The sequence below is a fragment of the Malaclemys terrapin genome, chromosome 7, assembly GCF_027887155.1.
Source record: "Malaclemys terrapin pileata isolate rMalTer1 chromosome 7, rMalTer1.hap1, whole genome shotgun sequence".
NCBI lineage: Eukaryota > Metazoa > Chordata > Testudines > Emydidae > Malaclemys > Malaclemys terrapin.
The window spans coordinates 96,595,244-96,618,439 of record NC_071511.1 but is presented as its reverse complement, the minus strand read 5'-3'; the positions used below and the strand labels follow the sequence as shown (position 1 = coordinate 96,618,439).

The following is a 23,196-nucleotide window of genomic DNA, read 5'->3' as shown; positions in this document are numbered from 1 at the left end:
ATTTTCTAGCTAACTTCTTTTCAAATCTGCATTTTACCCTTCCAGGGAGGCAATGTGGATAGGGCACTGGACTTGAGAGTCAGGAGACCTAGGTTCTGTTTTCAGTTCTGCCACTGACCTACTGTACACTTCAGTTTCCCCTCCGTAAAATTAAGACAGTGGTACCTACCTTCTTTTGTAAAATGCTCTGACATCTGCAGATGAAAAATGTTGTATTAAAAAAGTTGCAGATTTGTGGCATAACAAGGCAAATATAATCACTCTCTTCATTCTTGAAAACAGCTAAACCATTTGTATTTAACTGTTCTTCTTTTTAAAAAATCACTCTCATGCTTAGAACAAACCTGCTAAATGTCAGCCAGGAAGGTAAAAAACAGAAAGTGACCCATTAGAATGGAAACACTTTTGCAGCCTTAAATAGTGTTGCTATATGCACCACTAATAATTAAATAACAATAACCTAGTGTTCCATATGAGCACTACTTACTACTGTATTTAAGACAGTAAAGACCAATATTTATGAAGGTAAGAACCTACTCTAGAGTAAGAAGAATAGACTTGCAAAAAGTTATCCGATTTTAAAAAGCATGCCCATATATGATTTATTAACAATATGCTTCTTTAAACATCTCTAGTACAGCAATGTTACATAGCAAAAGGTTGAAATTTGGTGGGAAGATAATCTCCAGGTTGTAAATGTGCCTTTGGTAATGAGATAGAAACTGGGTGTGAATGTTGAAGTTATATGGCTTTGTAAAATATACTTTGTGCGTACACACTGGATTTGTAATGTGACCTTTTATTGGCCTGCCATCATTCTGTGGATTCAGTGCATGTATAAATAGCTAGGAAAGTTCAGAGACAGTGCTGGGAAGGTGTGTGGGGAAGACTTCTGCCTCCTGCTATACAATAAGTGTGGGTGTAAATGTCTTTTTCCATACAGGGTAGAAAGGTGTGTATGGAATGAGGCAAGGGCTTTTTCCTCTGATGACTGGTCATATTGAGCAATACAGAGCATTCCACTGACATCTAGCAAATAGTTGAATATGGTGAAAGAAATTCTTCATTTTTCTATTTTAAAAATGTATGAATTTCCATATGTGAAAGCTGAATTACAAGAATGTTAAGATAAAAAAGCACTTAGAAGTCAGAAAATGGCGATGTTAAGGTGCATGCAGAAACGTGTACGTAGACAGCGTTGAGGCAGTCCTTGCCCCAAAGAGCTTAAATAAAGACATGATGCAGCAAGTGAATGTAACAAGAAATAGAAGGATGAAGGAAGAGTAATAAGATCTTGTGGTCCACTAGCTTTGCAATGTGCACAACTTTTTGGCTCTGAATCAATGAATGTGTCAAACCCATAGCCTATGCTTTCCCTTAACATTCCTGCTCCCAGAAAGTGTCCATTTGTTTCCTGCCTGTTATTTGCTTGGTTGGTTTTCATCCCTGTATACAGTGGACTATTCCCAATTTCCAGTCTACTTAGTATCATTAGTTCCTTTTTTTTAAATATAAGTCATCCCCACAACTCCTGCAGCTGATGGGCCCCCTCCTCTTTGGGCACTTATCCTAACTGGGACTGGAAGGACACCATGCACCAATGGTTTTCCCACTCTATTGCTGTCCAGAGGGGCTAGGTTGGGTCCCTGCAGCTGTCAGGTGCAACATGGTAGAAATTCTATAGATCGTATATGAAGTGTATGCTCTGATGTCCCTGTGGTCTAGGTTTGGGACAATGCCACCAGGGTCTTAAGCATTCAGTTATTCCCCTTTCCAATATCTCCTGCTTCCAAAAGTCAGTCTCACCACCCTACAAACAGCACAGAGTGTCTGGAACTGATGATTCATTGGGGCACCTGGGCTTTTCCCCTTCCTCTAGTGCTACTGTTGTTGGTGTGGGCGAGGTGTGCTGCTGGGGTCATGTGCCCCCGAAGTCCTAGCTCCATAAAGGGACAAACAGGGATCAACTTGCCCCTGGTGGCAGTGGGTGCTGCTGCTGCATCCAGGAGCCACCTTAAAATGGCCATTCCTGCTGGAAATTCTGTGGAGAGCTTCAGCCAATGTGGTGCTCCTGAGAGGAAGGGAAGGAACTGCTGGGGCATTGTACCCAAAAAGCTCCACAAGGGGGTGCAAAGGGAGGAGCAGAAGTTGGTCTGGCTAGCACCTTGGTGCACTGCTGATAGTGGCTCTTTCTTTCTCCTTCCTGAAGGATTCATCATCTTCCACTGGAAAATTTTAATTAGATTAGATCATCTGCTCTGCCTTTTTCCTAATTGTGGGTTCATTTGTGTTGCATCTTATTGTGGATATTTTAATTAATTTTCAAGTTCCTTGTAACTTTTATTTTACAAAGACAAAATCTTCAATAAGCTGTGCCCTTTTCCTGCTTTCTTTCCTAAGTCACGAGCTTTATTTTAAACTGCCATAAAATAAGTTGTTAAAAATAAATCTGTTTGATTTTTAAAACACTTTAACAGCAAATATCAATGGTCATACATCCTGCTGAAATAATGCAGCTAGTTTTTTAATATATGTTTTGTTTTTGTTTTTTGCGTTTTGAACATACTTCAGCCTTCCAATTTTGCCAACCTACTTCCGGCTTTTTAAAGAGCAAAATTCCATTATCAAAAAACTTGTTAAAAGGCATGAGCAGACATTCCACCTCTGTTCTGATTATGGTGCTTAGAACTTTCCACCTGTTGTCTGCACATTAAGCTAACTCCCACCTAAGTGTCTGCCTTTTATTGCTGTTTGACTAGAGGTGGGATTTTTATAGAGCAGATGCTATGACAAAAGCAGATGTTTAAAAATACATTGACGGCCATGGAATTGGTATAGTTTCAAAATACTTTTGTAATCATTCACCTCAGGACAAAAGTGTAAAGTCTGCTGCTCACATGATTGGAGTATTATTACTGGTTTTGAACTTTATGTAGGATAAATGTATCATAATTAAGGATTATAAGAGTTTAAAATGATGGAGAATGTGAATTAATAGTTATAATCTTTGATTTCTATCAGAATAGTTAATGTCTACTGCTTTGTAGTATTCCACATTTGTAACGAATAGAAGTTGCTGTTAGTTTGTTTTTTTAATTCTGCCTCCTTAATATTTCTAAATTTTGCTTACAGTGTTTGCCAGTTCTGAGCCTGTGCCAGGATTCCACGGGGACACCCTGCAGTTAGCTTTCATTGACCTCAGACAAGTAAGACATTAGTTGTTTTTCTATCTTATTAATTTTCCCCTTTTGATTAGTGCCAAAGTTGTTACAATTCAATTATCTCTCATGTTTTTAGACTTCAGTGCAACCACTGTTGAAAAACAGCAATTATTTTAAGTGGTATTAGTGGGACTCTTCCCTATGAGTTAGTATTAAACTGTTTCCCAAGCATGGTTAGGGGGCACTGTGCTACCAGAGGTGCCATCTTGTGGATAAAATGTTAAATTGAGGTCCTCACAACTTGTTAAGATCCCATGTCACTTTTTATGCAAGAGTATACATGTCGGTGTGCTGGCCTGATTCCATTTCAGGCAATTACCTTCTGTCTACTGAATTACATCCTGCATTTTCAATTTGACATAGTATTGTTCCCTACTGCCTGTCCTAAATTGTTATGTAGAATTGTTTTACCCTGATAAACTGCTGCCACATTCCTAGTGATGACTGATTTCTAATGCTATGTCCATTTTACTTTTAAATGTCTTCAGTGATGAGCTCCAAACTCCTCCCTTGGGAAGACTGTTCCACAGATTTCACCATAAGGAAAATTTTCCAGACTGAATCTTACTTATCTTTGTTTCATCCCATTACTTCTATTTCCTGTTCTCGTTAGATTCTTATGCTACGTCCATCATTAACAATTCATCTTCCTCAGTTTTTTTTTACTTGACATTACCTTTTTTTTTAAAAAGGATTTATCATATTTTTTGTTTTGTTTTATTTCACAAATATAGTAAAAGTGTTACCTGAACTGTGAAATGAATAGTTAACCAAATAAAGATGGGATTGACTTAAGCGCTGCAAGGCCTTTGACAACATTATTCAGCAATGTTGCCACTTGACAAAAGTCATCTAGAAAAAAGGGGTAATCTAAGAAGGGTTCCATGCCAGATTATCTGTTTATTCACAATGTTTTCACTTCTGCATAGCTTTCTCATGGCAATCCAAAACTTCTCAAAAAATGAAAATCCTGTTGTAAAATTATTTTGCAGATAGTCTTCCCCTCTCTCATGCTAATGAGCAAAAAACTGGGGGTGGGCGGGAGCAGCTTTTTCAGTGATAAAATTAAAAGGTAGGGTCAGATTCTAAGATCACTTACACAGGTTTAATGATACCTTTATAATCAGTGAAGTTACAATGGTGTAAATCTGGAATAAGTGAGCAGAGGCTCCAGGCCCATAGCCTGTGTTAAAGCTATACAATGGAAATGTGATGTCTGTGGATAAGAGAAGTGAAAGAAGAGTTTCAGAAACTGCAATTCGATGTGTGGAAGTATAGTTCTCCTTTTGGTATTCTACATCAGAGGTCCTGGGTTGACAAGTAGACGTTATCCTTTGGATTTTTATATCCTCCCTTATTACTAGCGTTATAGGTGATTAAATGCCTTCCACTTTGTACTACAGTAAATAGTTTAGTTGAAGGGAAGAGAGGTTTAAAGATTGATTTCATTGTGGCACATCTTCTTTGCAACTTTCATTATCCTAAATGCTATAAATCCTTGAAGAGCCTACATTTCTTTCAGGGAAAAAGTAATTTCCAGCAGTGCAGGAGATGGGGCGAGTATGTGTGCATTTACTATAGGAAATAAATAATATTTTTGTATGTTTAAGTACCAGTTGTTGAATATACGAGATAAATATTTACGGTACTGCTTATACATGATTATTTAAATTGTGCTTGGATTAGCAACGTGTGCCTAGAATTCTTTTTATGCTGTATAATACTTCACAGAGTGTCTTTTTCACATACTGGGAATCTACTACATTTCAGATATTTTATAAACTGCAAAAATTTAGGCAATTAGCTTGTTACTTGAGCGTCTAGTTATAGAATAGTTATAGAGTATTTTGTTTATTTTTTCTTTTATATTTCTTGTGTGTCTCATGAGAGACTCATAGGGATGCAAGTACTCATAAAGAGCGACAGTTACCTTTTAGTAAGGATTTAACACTGTTTTCCCTCTCTTCCTTTTTTGTCATCCATTTCTCTCTTAATAGGGTAGATGACAGTTCTTTTCAAGAAAACTTAGAAAGGCAACATAGCCTTTTTCAGAAACTTCTTATGAAAGGTCATGCTTCTGTTTTTTAGTTTGAATTTGATACTTCTTCATGAATTGTGGGATATGAAAGATAAGGAAGTAGGTCCACTGGTCAGGTTTTACCTGCCCACCCTGACTGTGCCCTGAGGTCAAACTCCTGATATTTGCTGTTCAGTACAGAGGAGTTGATGACAGGTAGGGGCTGATACAAGGGGGAAAGCTTGAACCATATCAAAGCTAAAAGGCAGGAGAATTGGGACTCAGTGAGAGACTGTAGCTAAAAGATGGATCAGCAGGATTGCCCTTTTTATAAAAAGTAGCTGACCTGTGATGGAAAAGACTTTATCATCCTGCCAATCACATGCTTGCTAATGGAAGCCAGTTATTTCAACAACAGTTTACTCCCTCTGTGTCGTATCAGGACAATGTATAAGATTAACAAGGATAGGGCAATGTAGTATTGGAGCACTCTGCCACAAGAAATAAATCTAATTTATAAGGAACCAGCTTTGGAAGAACCAGGAGGATAACTAAGCTTTCATAGTTACTATGGGGTGCAAGGAGCAGACTGGGCAAGTAGCTGTTTCTAAAGAGCACACTGAAAGTGCTTTCCTCTTAGCAGCTCCTGATCCGCTATCTCTCCCTGCCAGTAATAGCTCTGAACAGTCAGGTCCCAGTCCTCACATTGCAAGCCCAGTTCCCCCACATCCTCTCCACAGCTCTAGGAGAAAAGCTGTCAAGAAGAGCTGCACCTAGCAGCAGCAGCTTTCTGCAATCAGGTCCCATTCCTCTTCCTGATTGAGGTGCTCTCATTGTCTTACCATGACCTCAGACACCCCCACCAAAAAATAACAACTTTGTTCCTTAAGGACCATGTTTTTTTCCAATAGCATACTTACAGAAACTCGATTCTGCTTAGATTCTCGTACCATTTCTATCACAATGGTATCTGAGCAACTTCCAGCAGTGCATTAAGTGACTAGCATGTGTTGAACATGGTTCTGTCATTTTCCCTTTCTGCCTTCCTCTCTCAAGGGAAAAAGTTTTGTGCGTGGATTTTCTTCCAATTTTTGTTTTATTTTTACTTTTTTATGCTGTGCCTTGTGTATTTATTAGTGAAGGTATGGCAAAAAAACATGCCCTGAACTTGGAATGGTAAGTAATGAGGTTTGTAGTGGTTCTTAGGGGTTACCTACACTTGGATTTTTAATTTTTTTATTTAATACCATTGCAAAATATTTGTATACTCATTCTTTTAAGAAAAGAAGGCAGAGGACGTGATGTAAAAAAAAAAGTGGGTAGTGGGAATGGAGCAGGAAGGAAATGTTGACTATGGGTTGCATACTCTTCTTCTTGCTAAAAGAAATTATGAAAATATCTACGTTGATTGGTGTTATTTATATAGCTATTAATGTGTGCTTAGCATTTTACAAAACCAAAAAGAGAGAGTCTCTGCCCAAAGGAGCTTATGTACTAAGACTGGACATTACGCTACAATGATAACAGCTAAGGGAAGGACAGGGGTAAGTGAAAGTAAGTGTTATGTGAAGATCATGGAATTGTTTATCTTTGTAGGCAACTTGTTGGCTAAAGACAAGGAATCGCCCCTACATTGAGTGGGGGCGCAAATCAAACAAGGAGATCAGTAAAAGTCAGCAAGAGCCAATGGGATGATCAACATGGAGGCTGAAGTCCCAAGGGTGGAGGACTGGAAGGAGAGGAGAAAAAAGGAAACCAACATTGCTGAATGAGGATTTAGGAGACTTATATAGAACAGCAGCACTGATGCCAAACGCAGATGAGCTGGATGATATGTAATTTGAAGAAAGAAAGGGAGTGGCAGAAATGAAGGGAAACAGGTGGAAAGGGCAAGAATAGGAAATAATTATTATTAAACCTTTCTCCTTTGCCTGTTAGGTGGGACTTTTCAGGCTCAACCTGCAGCATGTCTGGTTATTCAGAGAAACCTATCACTCCTGTGAAGCCCTACCGCAGGCTGTTACGTAAAACGGATTTGTGTTTGTCTGGCTTTCAGGGAAAGGGGCTCAGAATCTCTGCCCTTCCTTCTCTCCATAGGCTGGTTTCACTGAAGTATAAGGAGCACTTCAGGCAGTCCCTGCCCAGAACAGAGGCACATGAGGGCTCCATTCCCCACACAGCCACACCACCTTTTGATTTTAGGGAAGCAGGTGAAAAATCTCTTCTCACATTCAAAAAGACTCTGGCTTGACTACATGGGACATTACTTCGCAGTAAGCCCGGGTATGAATCTACAGCTCACTAGCTTAGCTAGCCACACAGAAATGTCCTGTGTGGACGCTGCTACCAAATACTAAAAGTTCCATAGTATGCTTTTACATCCTGATCTTTGAAACAATAGTACATCAAGCTGCATTCTGGGACACTGTGCTGTAGCAGTGTCCACACAGGATGTTACTTCATGGCAGGCTGGGGCACTGTAGACTCTCATCCTGGTTTGCCATGCAGTAATGTCCCATATAGACAAGCCCTGAGTGGTACTAGGTCTCTCCCGAAGTACTGAGATGGGTACTAGCCATCCTGAGGGAGAAGGCAGGCATCCTTTCAGGTTCCTAGATCCATCTAGTGGACTATTCCCACAATTGAGGTACCAGTGCCCCTTCTTAGCTGAAAACAACCTCCTGAATCAAGGATGGCATCTTGGTCCCAGACCTGGACGGTCTGGCTATGGTTAATAGCTTGGACATCGGAAGAGAAGTTTAGCTCAGCAGGGTTTTTTCATTAATCTCACTGATACTTTTTGGTATCCAGACAGAATTCAACCAGGAGATTTTGTTCGTTGGTCTGATCAAATTATATATTTGGTGTGAAACAGAAAGCTTTCTGGGGCAGGAACTGTCTCTTTATTTGTACAATGCCCAGCACAAAGGAGTCCTGGCCTCTAGATGCTACCATAACTCAAATAATTACCACAAAGTTCTGGTAATTTCACCGAAACTAGATGTGGGCTCACCTGTGCATTCTCAATTGAAGACTGCAAAGTAGTGTCTGCGGGCCTGGGCCTGTTCAGAGCAGTGCCCCGGACTCTGACCGAGGGCATATAAGGCAGGTATAAGCCTGCCTCCCCTCAGTTCCTTTTCAACGACCAGCTTGAGATGCAGAGTTCTACTGTCTGCTGTATTCAGTTTCACAAACTGCTCCAAGATTGAGATAATTCCAGTACCATCAATATACTTTCCCTAAGCCTCTGGAGCCCTTCAGGAGAAAGGCCAGACCACAGAAACAGAGGTCTCCACCCAATCAGTGGAGACCTCTGCTAAATGCTTTAGCATTGGCCTGCTAAAGCCAGGAGTGTGAGTTCAGTCTGGGATCTGGGGCAAAAATCTGTCTGGGGATTGGTCCTGCTTTGAGCAGGGGGTTGGACTAGATGACCTCCTGAAATCCCTTCCAACCCTGATATTCTATGATTCTATGACACCTTGGTCAAGGGCATCAAGCAGTCCTCTCCACCAGATCACATATTGTGTCACTACCCCCCATTTGGAAACCGACTATTACACTACCTACCTACTGGGGAGTACCTTATTTCAGATAAGTGGATATTGGAGGTCTTCAAAGTGGGCTACTCTATCCACTTCCATTCTGTTTCTCCTTCCAACCCACCCCTCCATCCCCATTCCTTTTTAGGGACCCTTCTCATGAGTAACGCCTAAAACAAGAAGAAGAACAGGAGTACTTGTGGCACCTTAGAGACTAACAAATTTATTAGAGCATAAGCTTTCGTGGACTACAGCCCACTTCTTCCGAAGAAGTAGTCCACGAAAGCTTATGCTCTAATAAATTTGTTAGTCTCTAAGGTGCCACAAGTACTCCTGTTCTTCTTTTTGTGGATACAGACTAACACGGCTGTTACTCTGAAACTTGTCATAAAACAAGAAGTTAATTCTGTCCTCATTCTGGGAGCAATAGAACTGGTCACACCAGAGTTCACTGGAAGAGGATTCTATTCCAAATATTAATTTGTTCCCAAGAAGGACAGAGGCTGGAGACCAATGCTCGACCTCAGGAAATTGAATGGCTATGTTCTAGCACAATACTTCAGAATGGTGACATTAGATACCATAATTCCATCCTTAGATCCAGGAGATTGGTTCGTTGCCCTCGACCTACAAGACGCCCAATTTCATGTAGCCATCCCCCACTCCCACAGATGTTTCCTAAGATTCATGATAAGGGCAGATCACTATCGAGTTCTCCACTTCAGACTCTCCACATCTCCGGGGCACTCACAAGATTCTCCCACTGTTCCCATGTATGGACATCTGGCTTCTCAGTGGCTGGTCTCCCCAAGAGGTCCAGTCAGCAACATCCAGAGCATTAGCAACTATTCCAATGTCTGGGCCTCTCCATCAACTACAAAAAAATCCATACTAACTCCAGTGCAGACAATAGACTTTATAGGAGCTACTCTAGACTTCACAACAGCAAGAGTCTGCCTACCCAAGGAGAGATTCTCCACTCTATCCAACCTAATGTCAGCATTACAGTGCAGCCCATAAACCTCAGTGAGGACATGTCTACAGGTCTTGGGACACATGTCAGCCTCCACGTTTATGACTCCCCACACAAAGATGCACCTCAGATGCCTCCAGACATGAATAAGAACAGTGTATACCCCAAACAGACACAGCCTCTCCAAACACATCAGTGCTTAAAAATGTGTTGGACTGTCTTATGTGGTGGAAGGACCCATGGAAGGTCTGTATTGGAACCCCATGTTTGCATCCAGCACTTTTGAAGACCCGTCAAATAGATGCATCTCTGTTAGGATGGGGAGCTCACCTAAAGGGGGAGACAGCACAGGAAAAATGATTGGCACAGGAATCAGCACTCCATAGCATTAGCCTGGAGCTGAGAACAGTACAATGTGCTTACCAACACTTCCTTCACACCACACAAGTTCACTCAGTCAGAGTAATACTGGACAACAAGACAGCAGTGTATCACATCAACCACCAGGGTGGAGCAAGATCCCAGTCCTTACGTGAAGAGTTGCTTAGGCTGTAGAACTGGTGCATCTCCCATCAGATAGAAATATCAGCAATATATCTGCCAGGCCTCCAGAATACAATTGCAGACTCCCTGACACTTCTGGCAAGATCATGAATGGGAGTTCAAAGACTCTGTCTTACACAGCATCTGCCAGACCTGGGTATACTGCAATATACCTCTTTGCCACTTCAAACAAAGTGAAATGCTCCACTCCAAGGGAGGTTACAACCAAAACTCTCTGGGGGATGCCCTGATAACATCAGGGCCCTGTACCCTTCTTTTTGCTTACCCACCTATACTGTTAATCCTCAAGCTGCACTGAGAAGGAGTGAGAGCTAGCTTCATAGCACCTGCTAGGCTGAGGCAGGAGTGGTACTCAAACCTCATCCCCTCTCGGAGGTAACACCCCTCAGACTTCCTATCACAAATGGCCTATTGAGGCAGAACTCAGAGTCCCTCATCCATCCCAACACCCCGTTCTCTGAGTCTCAGAGACTGGTTTTTCAGTCTGTCTCAAGCATGGAATTGACCTTTTGGCTAGAGTTTAGTCAGTTTATCAGTAAAAGCCCAATACTTGCAAGACTTACCTCCAAAAGTGGAAGCACTTCCAATCCTAGTGCTCCCTCCCATCTTTTCAAGCCTTGGGAGTTCCGCTTTCCAAGATCATCGAGTACCTATTGGGATTAAAAACAGAGACAGTCTCAGTGAGCGCTATAGGAGTACATCTTGACACCATTACAGCCTTCCACTCACCCATCCAGGGCTTCTCAGTCTTTTGCCCACTGTACAGCAACCAGATTTATTAAGGGCCTATACAACTTGTTTACTCCTGTTCAACAACCAGCCCCTGCAGTGGGACATCAACCTGGCTTTAAACACCGTCCTTTTAAAGCGGTGGTGACCTGCTCCCTCCTCCACCTCTCCCTCAAAATTTCATTCCTAATTGCCATCACCTCAGCAAAGCAAAAGAGGGAGCTATGATTGTTCATGGCAGACCCACCATACACCACCTTCTACAAAGATAAAGTCATACTATGGCCCCATCCTCACTTCCTCCTATAGGTCTCCTCAGAACATAATATTAACCAGGAAATTCATCTACCAATTTACTACCCAAAACCTCATGCCTGCAGAGAAGAATCAAGCCTGCATTCACTGGATGTCAGAAGGGTTCTTGTCTTCTATTTGGACAGGACTAAATCATTCTGGGCCTCTCCCAGGCTATTTGTATCAATTGCAAATAAGATGAAGAGCCAACCAATTTCCACACTAAGCCTGTTCAACTGGGTTTTGGGTTGCATCTCGACCTGTTATGAAAATGCTGGGTTACAGCCTCCTCAGATTAACAACACGTTCCGCTAGAGATCAGTCCACATCTGTAGCTGTACCGAAGGATGTTCCTTTACCAAAAATCTGCAGGATTGCTACTTGGTCTTCTGTCCATATCTTCCCAAACATTCCAGCATCTTTCCTGCTTCTGGAGATGACACTGCTTTTGGTGATACAGTTCTTAAAACTGTCCTGAATTTACTTCCTCAGCACCTACCTCTTCATTGAGTTACTGCTTCAGAGTCTCCTACAGTAGAGCACCCATAGGGGTATATTCATGAAGAAGACGTAGAGGTTACTTCCCTTACAATAACTTGAGTTCTTTGAGATGTTTTGTCCCTGTGATGCTCCACCTCCCCTGCTCATTCCCATCTGCTGTGAAGTTTGGCTTCGCGGTCGAGAAGGGAATGATTGATGGTGGCTCTCGCACTTCCCTACATGCCCTTATTCAGAGCATGAGGTGCTGCTCTGCACAGGCACAGGTCTGCAGACTCTACTTTGCAGTCTCTGATTAAGAGCGCACAGGTGCACGCTCATGCAATGGTGCAAGGACAAAACATCTCAAAGAACTCAAGTTACTGTAAGGTAAATAACTTCCCCTTTCTTTCCCCTAAAGTTATAATATGTCTAACTTTGATTTAATCAATAGTATCTTTGAATTTTTAATTTGATGAATAGTAGAATAAATCCAGCAACCTGTATGAATTCACATCCTGTATTACTTCCAATTCTTTCAGATTCCATCCTTCTCTAAATTATCTGTCAATCACAGGTAGCATTTAGAACATACAACAAGAATAGGAATCAACAGATTGTTTTTCTTCACTGCAGCAATTTTCCTTGTGGAGATTGTTAATTTGGCAGTCACCAGACGTTTCTCATAGGACTGAATGCAAAGCCCACTGAAATGAAAGAAAGTCTTTTGCAACAGAAAGTCACAACAGAAAGTATTGTAATGATTTTGTGTTTGAAAGCAAAATAATCCATTTGAGGAGATGGCGGAAGCTTTTAGCAGGCATGCAGTATCATTACATGTGGGATTACAGGCTTCCAAAACATAGAGAACACAATATGGCAAGGCTGTAAAAATTCTGATGCCCAGCAACATAAAAGAAGTGATGTGTAATTAATGCCTTCTAGACAAACTGCTGCCCTTCACTTGGACTTTTACCTCTTTGGGACAAAGTCTGTGTCTTCATAAATGTTTGTACAGTGTCTAACATAGTCGGATCTTGATTGTGGCCTCTTGGTGCTACCATAAAACAAACAATAAATAATAATCCTGGGTTCCTTGATTGACTACCATCAATGACCTAAAACGAAAACTGACTTCCTTCCACAGTTTCCTTGTACTGGTCCTTTTCATTGGGTCACTTGTGCTTTTACACTAGGTTCCAGTCCAGGGAGTACAGGAACTCTTTTTGAAGATGAGGGTGTGTAGACCCTGAAATAAAATCCCTGAACTCTTGGAACTGGCCTAGCCCAGGGCATGGGCAAAGAAAGAGGTCAGCACCATCTTGAAGACCCCACAGTCAAATTGGGACTCAAAGAAAGAGACAGGGAAATCGGAAGAGGGGTGAGGGGGAGGGTGATGGTGGGGAACCAGAAAAGGGAATATGGGGAGAAAAACAAGGGAAATAAAGAGAATAAATGTTATGAAGCTGAATGTGGTAGATGGTAGAAGAGACAGATAACATCTTAAATATAAGGGAGGAAAGAGAAAAAGACTTACTTAGAAAAATGTCCCTAAACCTTTATTACTGTTATCTTTATCCTTTTTCTTTTCTCTGTACTTATCACTTTTTAAATGGTATGTACTGAGATACAATAAGAATATTCTTAAAAAAGAAAAGAGGAAGATGAAAAGAGACTGGAGTCTGTGAAATAATTGTTGCCCAGGAGATTGGGGCGAGTTTTCAGGCCAGCTGTGGCCCATTGAGAAGGACAAAGTCTTCGGGCTGTCTTCACTCTTAGGATATGTAAAACACCTGCAGCTGGTCCGTGTCAGTTGACTCAAGCTTGCAGGATTCAGGCTGTTGGGCTATAAGATAGCAGTGTAGACTTCAGGCTGAGGCTGGAACCCTCTGGGATACTGGAGGGTCTGGTTGGCTCCAACTCAAGCCCAAATGTCTACACTGCAACTTTATAGCCCCACAGCCTGAGCCCAGCGAGCCCAAGTCAGCTGATACTAGCCAGCCATGGATGTTTTATTGCAATGTAGATATACCCATAGTTTCAGTTTAAGTATTATGTGCTCAATACTGCACTTGGGAAGAAGTGCACATGTCTAGACCTTTATTGTATGCACTTCCCCCAAAATGCAGCATGGTTCATTCTGCAGTTTGTTGGCACATCCAAAGAAACAAGAATGAGACATTAATTTTCAACTTTCAGTCCTAGATCTGAGGTGCCAATCAGTCAGTGCACCTGAGATTTGTAGGTATGGGTCAGGTCAGCACTTTGCCCTTGAGAGAGGAGCATGCAATAGACATACAACACAATTTAATTTTTTAATGGACTTGTGTGCTTTACAGAAAATATCGAACCACCTTATTTTTGTTAGTCATGTCAGAGATGCAAGCTGTGGTTAGATAAATCACCCCAAAAGAAATTTTCCTAGCCTCAGTAATGCCAAAAAAGTTGTCATTTTTATTAGAAATAAAAAGGTACTTTTTTAAGAACACTGCCAAGCTGGAGTTTAAAGAGAGGGCTCCTTAATTCCTCATTAGCAGCCCACTGATGCATTGTTGCTGTTTTGTTTTACGCACCAACAGGATAGAAGAATAGACATGGACCCCACAAATGCAGTTCAGACCCATACCCATATAATACACTAGGGAATGGTATACACTCACAGTGATGCCTAAATCTTACACACATTGAACTTGAGGAAAGTGTAGAACTCTTCACAACGAGGGAGAATCATGCTGAATATTTAGTCCACAGATACATAATTATGTAACTTGAAAGAAAAATTTGTCAATAGTAGATTGAAAAGGCACAACCATAGTATATATATATTAAAAAAAACAAGCTGAAAACTCAAAGGACAATGTAAAACATTCCCAACAAGCTTAATTAAGTAAAACCAGTAATAGACTTAAACTACTTTGAGTTCAAATTACTTTAATAAAGGTGTTAATTACTAGGGGATTAACACTGCTTACATGTGATAATAGACATAGTCGGTCAATAATGGATGACAATATGCATTTAAGAAGCACAAGAATCTAGCACAGATTACTTGCTCAGAATCACAGGTTTCAGAGTAACAGCCGTGTTAGTCTGTATCCGCAAAAAGAAGAACAGGAGTACTTGTGGCACCTTAGAGACTAACAAATTTATTAGAGCATAAGCTTTCGTGGACTACAGCCCACTTCTTCGGATGCATATAGAATGGAACATATATTGAGGAGATATATATACACACATACAGAGAGCATAAACAGGTGGGTGTTGTCTTAGAGTTGGTAAGACAACTCCCACCTGTTTATGCTCTCTGTATGTGTGTATATATATCTCCTCAATATATGTTCCATTCTATATGCATCCGAAGAAGTGGGCTGTAGTCCACGAAAGCTTATGCTCTAATAAATTTGTTAGTCTCTAAGGTGCCACAAGTACTCCTGTTCTTCTTTTTGCTCAGAATGGATAATATTGCAAAGTAGCAGGAAAACAGAGGAAGGAGGACAGAGGCAAAAGTCCCATTTTTAATACCTTATTGCTCAGGTTATGAGAACCAGGCTAATTCTTGCAAAGTTACATATTGCATGTCCTTTCGCATCACCCAGTGTACCTAAACAAATAACAAGAATTGAGACAAAATATTGTTTTATCGAGATATGTCATCTTAAGTGATGGGAAGAAGACTTTTCCAAAGAAAAGAGCTAAGATTTTGCTGTGGGCCCCAAAGCTTGCTGAAATGTTTGTTAGTACAGTTTAATATATGGACTATAGAGGTAAACTTAAAATGGCAGGTGGGGAGGGGATTGAGAAATCCCTGAAGATAGTCCACCAACAGCTACATTATCATACCTGAACAAGTGGTTTTGGCTTCACTTACAGTTTGGCTATAATCAATTCCTAAACCAGTGATTTTGGCTATACTTGCATTTCTGGTCCAGTGGTTCCCAGGTCTAGTATAGTTTTGCCTAAGGGATGCAACTTCATCAGCCAGAGAGTAAGTGGTGCAAGCATACCGTGGATTACTGTAATGTGTTTCTCATGAGGCAGCCCGTGAAGAAACTTCAGCTAGAACAGAATGTTAATGAGTTTATCACACTGTGCTTCACAGATTTCACTGACTTCTGCATAGTTTCTGGGTGCAATTCAAGGTATCGATTTCTGACCTATAATAAAGTCCTTTAAGTTTTTGGTTATGGTGTGTGTTCCCTCATGGTCTAACTCAGATGTAGAGCTCAGCTGGACACTTCATCTAATGGTTGACATGGTTTTATTGGCTTTAGTTTACCTACAAAGGGGTCTCAGTGGAAAGCCTCCAATTTTGGAACTTGCTCTTGGATTGACAGAGCCCATGCTTGTTGACCTTTAGGACATATTTACCCCGGTTTTCTCCAAAGGTTGGGTTGAGCTGTTAGGATTTCAATTGTCTAGTTGGTGGAGTCTTTAGTTAGTATTATTGACATTTGGTCAATTATTGCATGTTTTTAAATTTGTATGGATGTGCTTAGAGCAGGGGTCGGCAACCTTTCAGAAGGGGTGTGCCGAGTCTTCATTTATTCACTCTAATTTAAAGTTTCGCATGCCAGTAATACATTTTAACATTTTTAGAAGGTCTCTTTCTATAAGTCTATAATATATAACTAAACTATTGTGTATGTAAAGTAAATAAGGTTTTTAAAATATTTAAGACCCTTCATTTAAAATTAAATTAAAATGCAGAGCCCCCCCGGACCGGTGGCCAGGACCTGGGCAGTGTAAATGCCACTGAAAATCAGCTTGCGTGCCGCCTTTGGCACGCGTACCATAGGTTGCCTATCCCTGGCTTAGAGGTACTACTGTACCATAGATGTGCTGTATACATTGAAAAATAAATACCAGGTGGTGTAAACAATATTGCTCTGGAGCAGAGCTTCAGGGAACAGATTAAAGACATAGAGTGAAGAGGCAGAATGTGGTCTCAGTGATGTATTGTACTAATTTTGGTGCCAGATGTTGGCGGCTTTGATGGTCATCTAACATAGGAATCCATAACATTGGACCATGTTACGTACCTCAGTGTGAGTCTTTACATTATTTCTTGTATTTAGATTTACAGTTTTCTGAGTGCTCAAGTGAAACAAAGGCACTTACTTTGTAAAGCCAAACAAAATAAGTAAAAAAGACTCACCACCAAAACAAACTACTTCCCTTCACCTACTGCGGAGTCCCAATTAACCTCTGCAGAAACAGATAAACTCTGCAGCATATCCAGAAGGTCAATGAACTCTCTGGGGGTGGGAGGGCAAGACATTCCAGAGTGAAGAGCCTCCTCAAAGAAAATGCCTTGAAGAATCTGCATCCAGTGCTAAGACAATATCATCATGAACCACCATAGCTAGCACAATTGCAGTGTTCTTCCTAGATACAGCTCCATTTTATAGCTTGGTCTGGTTTATGTGACGTATAGTTTGGTCTGAATCTGAAAAATCTTATTGCATAATAATTGGAAAACTCCCCACAGAAAGAGATACTCTGCTCAGTCACCAGATATGAACTATCCATATTAACCAGACTGTTCACCTCCTGGAACAGTTCTGCTGATTGGGACTTCGCAAATGGAAGTGAAGAAATCCTTTTTTGCCTCCTGCACAGTCATAATTTAGATTTTTAAAGCTTCTTATGTCACAGTTGGTCACATCAGAACTGGACTTCCACAAACAATGCTTAAACTATCTTCCCTTTTATGTCATTTTACATAGCCACATTCTCAGATCATAGCTGTGTCTTCAAAACACCAAATTTTCAATCCCTAGAAATAACCTGACTAGCGTTTCAAACTTTACACTATCATTATTGCACTCTTGGGCAGAACACTTCAGTGTTTAGTTCTGTAGTATAGTAGATTCACTTTGTAGATTTGATGTGCATGTATACAAAGACAGATTGGATTAGCTTGTTCAAAATGGTATTTTTCCAGACAGTTTGACTTTTTGTTGGTTAAGAGTCTGTGTATCCAGGTTTTGTTTAGAATAAATTAAGGTTGTAAATACCTAGAGAGACCTACATTGATAATGCTGAAGTTAAGGCAAAATATAAGACAACAGTTCTTTGTTTGAGGGGAGAGCCACATAGAACGCATTCACTGGATATGCTAGCAGTTCCCAGTGGCTAGTAGTAGGATATCCAAATGGCATGCTGACAGTGTCTCTCCCCTTTGAAAATAATGGATTATACAGTGAACATGACTTGTGTTTAGAAACGGCATATTCCAGTTACACCAAAGTTTAGACAGCATTTAGAGGAAAGCAAAGTGGATCTGATTAAAATTATGGATTTTATTATTCCTAGATATCAGCAGCTGTAAACACACATTATCTAAAAGATTGAGGCAAATAATACAATTTTAGTACAGATACAACAAATGTTATTAAAAGAAACTTATATGCCATATGTATAATATGACACTTTTCAATCTTCATTTTTCAAAACAAGTGAAGTATTTACGATTAAGCCAGTTTTAAACCTCATGTAGTTAAAAAAGCTACTTATAGAAAAATATAGCTTCTTATAGAAAAATATAACTATATAAACCCAATGTGGGTAAAAATTCACTCTCCAGATCAGATATTACATGCTATATTTCACCCCAAATAGAGCTTATAAACCCCTGTAAAAAAAAAGTCAACATAAAAGTTATAGCTTTAAATTCAGCTAAAATATTGTAAATGTTTCCTCATAATTATAGCATGTAAGTTAGATTTTGAAAACATTGTGCAGAACAGAGGTATAAGTTCTGTTTTGGGGGACTGTGCACATAATTCCCTACATGATCTTTAACAGCGCACGCCGTTGCGTCATAAGCTCAAAAATTGATGAATGACCCTGAAACGTGCATAATACACAATTTTTCATCCACCCAAATTTTATCATTGACATAGTTTTAGGCTTTGTTTGAAGGGACTTGTTGTACAAGCTAACCGACTACGCAAGAACAATTTGGCCAGAACCCCTGCCCTCCGGAGACTGACTGTCTGCCAGACTGCTGCTTTTGAAACTCTTGTCTGTTTCTAAACTCAAAAGACAGTTTTCTTTTGTTTTTTTTTTGTTTTGCCACTAGACCATTATTCTTTAATGATGAGGAAGAAGGCACTTTATAATAAAGATTATTTGCACTGTAATTACACAAATCTTTGTATTGTATTGCTATATTATATATTGTACTGGCCCGCCTACTTATATTTCCTTCAATTACTACTTCACAGCAACTTTATTCAGAAGACCTTGGCTTCTTAAAGTATTAATGGGATTTGCAAAAGTTGTAGGAGCTGAATGTTTTTCTGGTTATGCTAACAGAGCAGCAAGCTTGTTCACATAACTCCAACAGCGTGCATTTTTTTTCTGCAGACAGTCCTAAATTCATTTGAAGTGCCAAAGAATTAGAGGTGTATTTGGGTTTACTCATGAATGTAACAAGACCAGGCATCTCACAGAATATACCTTAAGGTCTAGATTTTAGGAAAGTATTCTGCCCTTTGGGAGAATTTAGGTTATAAAGGATTAGTTTGAACTTTTGGCTTTTTTCTAAGCAAAACAACAGTTCCCTCTGGTTCAGATGTCATAACCTCTGAGTTTACATATTATACACTTACAAATGTGTGAGAGATTATACCCTAACATTCAAGATAGTGACAGCTACTATCTTCACTTACGGACATAAATTTGAAACAGATGTAAGTATTTAAATGTAAAAGTAAGGTTTCATTTTTTGGTAAATGTTTAAGTGTTCTCTTATAAGTATAATTTCTAAATGTAATATTTAAGTTTGTTGAAAACCATCAAACTTAAGTGCAGTGCTCTAAAAACTGGAGACTCAAGACATTGCCTTGCTAACACACAAACTGCCCTGCTTTTGAAAACCTAGAGGTCAGTTTTCAAAGCATGCCCAGGAGTTTACCCTGCGACTCCCATTGACACTAATGGGAATTGCATAGCTAACTCCTGGAACATCACTTTGAAAGCATATTCCTTAGATGGTGAGCGATCCAGAAAAAGGGTAGCATAAACTATGGAGAGACATTCACTGATCGAGAGATCAATTTACACTTTGAAATATTATACTAGTGTGTATTATTCCTGTTATGTGATCAGTGAGAGGATTTTAAAATTCACCACATTCACAAAATAAGTCACCAGGAGTAAATAAAAAATACTTTGGCAAGTGGCAGGCAGACTTGCTAACCAGTTTAAAGTGATATTTGTCAGCATTGAAGAGATGAATTGATAATTGGAGCTGTTTGGTGCTGATATTATTCTACAGTTAGTGAACTTTTTCTTGTTCTGAGCAGATTTAAGTTGCATATCTGTATTTTTAAACATTTTTGTTATTTGTTTGGTGTAAAAAATATCCAATTCTGCTTCCTTTTGTTCCCATGCTTTTCAGTTCTCTTCTAGAAGGTAATTTCATGGTGTTTATGCTTCAGTAAATATGGAAAGGATACATTTTGTGAACTGACATTATTTAGTGTCTGAAGCTTTTTTCATATATAACCTGAAAATGTTGTAACTGGATTTTATTAATTATTATTTTATTATAAATAATTATACATGTATTGTACACAAAAACATTGTGCTTGTTTATATTTTATACCCACTGACTAAAGAAGACATTATTTTTATTATTATTATTTTATTACTTGTATTGTGGGTATGCCTAGAAGCCACAGCCATGGAGCCAGAGCCCCATTGTGCTAGGCACTGTACAAACATAACAAAAAGACAGTCCCTTCTTCAAACTTTACAATCTACTAGGGCTATAGTAACAGTTCCATTGAGATGTTCCAGTGATATCATAAACCATGAAAGTCGTGCTTAAGTAGTGTGCATAATTATCTAGAACTAAGGAATGTAATACAGAACATGGATACTGTCCCTTACTCTCCTGCTTCTTTCAGATACTACTGATGTGGCTAGGTCTTTGAAGCTCCTCCAAATCAGCTATGTTTTGAAAATACTGCTTGAGCTGAGTTCAGTAAGAGTAGTTGATGGTGCATATACTGATGGGGTGAATCTCTGTAATTCAGGGATGTAACATAAATACCAAAGAATGTAGTTGGATTCTCATAATTCATAGACATGATATCATACCTACTGAGAAGTTCACAGAGTAACACTAGTAATCAAATCCTTACTCACACAAGTAGTCCCATTCACTTCAGCAAGCTCTTTTAATAAAAAAAAGATTTTGCCGGATATGTTTAAAATGTTTGGATTGCAAACATATTCATGTGCACATTCACAGTGCAAGGGATTTTGTTTGTTCTAGAGCAGTTTTTCCTTACACTTTTAGGCAATGATTATCAAGATAGTATCATATAGTGATGTTGGTGTAGAACGGCTGGTGTCATCCACTCCTGGAAGGTCTTCATTTTGTTGATGGTTGAAATATTTCCTATGTAGTCTGCAGAGTTTTGGATCCTTCTGAATGAAGGCCGTAGACTGTAAACATCTGTTTCAGTCAGGGACTGTCTTTTTTAGAGGTGGGCAATGTGTGTACATTGCCTGGCATGATGGAACCCAATCCCTCATTGGAGCCTCTAGGCACTACCACAATTAAAATAATTATAAATGTGTTGTTAATATACTTGCAATACTTATCTTATTTATTCAAAATAGATATATAATTTACAACAATTACATGCAAATGTTTAGATGAAAAGCTATAGATCCATATTTAAAAACACACATATGTAGTTACAGAGTAGCAGCCGTGTTAGTCTGTATCCGCAAAAAGAAGAACAGGAGTACTTGTGGCACCTTAGAGACTAACAAATTTATTAGAGCATAAGCTTTCATGGATGCATCCGAAGAAGTGGGCTGTAGCCCATGAAAGCTTATGCTCTAATAAATTTGTTAGTCTCTAAGGTGCCACAAGTACTCCTGTTCTTCTTTTTACATATGTAGTTAATCTGTATTCTCTGTTCAAAAGTGTCTTAGGATAACTCATAATTGTATATGCTCAACAGCATTATTTTCCTGGAAGTTCACCCAGCCTTTTAGGTTCTGGGGTTTTTTAATTAAAAAGGTCACAAACCATTATATCTAAATTTCAAAGAATTTACCAATTAGCTGTAGTCTGCAATGCCCAGCAGGTGGCTTTTATACTATTAAAAGGAGATTGTTTCCATCTCTGATCAAAGCAGAAACAAAAGTAAGGAAAATGTTAAGTATTTTGTTATGTAGCGCAAACCGTATGGTGTGTAAATTATAGGTAAATTGTGGTGAGGGGGATTAAATTGTAGCATTGCAGGAAATATTTTCTTTTGTACATTTTTAACACTATTCTTCATGAGGATTTTAATGGTAATAATTAAATATCTGTTTAGATTATTGATTGGCTAAGAAGATTAAACAGCCTGCTATTTCTTAAAATGAAGATGTGAGAGTTTTCAATATTTAAAAGTAAATATAAATGCACTGTAGTCGTTTAAAGTATGTATACAAGTATTAATGTCAAATTAGAGTAAACTAGATAAGAAAAGATTTTTTCTCAAGATACTGAAAAAGTTCTAATTTGCACTTTTCAATTAATTTAACCTTTCCAGATTTGTACCTACTTAGAAGAATGTTTGTGGCCTTTTGACCCTTTTGTTATCCCTAACTCAGAAAGGCTTTTATTCTGTAGGGCTTAGGTATAAAAAATAAAAAGGAACGTTAATGGCATAACAGTCCTTTCTGATCACTCTGTGTAAGATGTTTATGCAAAGTGTCAATAGAAGCAATTGGCCTAACAGTGTGACAACCTACTTTGCTTGGAAATGGGCTAATCTCCTGTTTGGGTTATCCAGAGGTCAGGTAGGGATTTCTTTTTGCACTCCCCATAGTGCATGGGTACACAACTCATAAACACTGTTGGGAAGAAATTAGAGTCTACTGAGCCCTAATGAGTCACAGTTAAAATCCCAAGAATATAAGTCTCACAGCTTTTTTTAATTAATTGAATCCCCCCATCTCCTTTTTAGTTTTTTTTTTCTTTTAGCACCATACCAAACACCGTACTTAAACATATACATATGATACTGACCCTCACGGATGTTCTACCAGTATCATTATCTGGTGCTTCACTTTCATTTTTTTCAAGTAGACATCATCCCACTCCATTCTGAAGTTCATGTGGAAATTTACGTTAAATCTCAGTTTTCCAGTGTTACCACTGTTGCCCTGTCACAGCAGGTTGGAACTCAATAAGCGCTCAGGCAAGCATGGCAGGCCATGAAATAGGCCTTGGCGGGCTTCATGCTGTGAACTCCTGCCTTAGTGAATCAGCTTCTGTGTGTTTTTATAACTGCCTTTTTTCTCTGTTAATTATGCCCCAAGGCTGTGGAAAGACAGCATTTATCTGTTGAAACAGACTAAGCA

At 39.4% G+C, this 23,196-nt stretch overlaps 1 protein-coding gene across 4 annotated transcripts in view; it reads left to right on the top strand.

The window, feature by feature from the left end:
• The window catches only part of EXOC6 (exocyst complex component 6), a 184,969-nt gene that overhangs the window by 148,791 nt on the left and 12,982 nt on the right, over positions 1-23,196 (top strand). For all 4 annotated transcript variants that reach the window (XM_054034887.1, XM_054034886.1, XM_054034888.1 and 1 more), the window contains one exon: positions 3,133-3,206. In XM_054034887.1, coding sequence (XP_053890862.1) covers positions 3,133-3,206 — 74 coding nt within the window. The remainder of the gene's footprint in view (positions 1-3,132; positions 3,207-23,196) is intronic.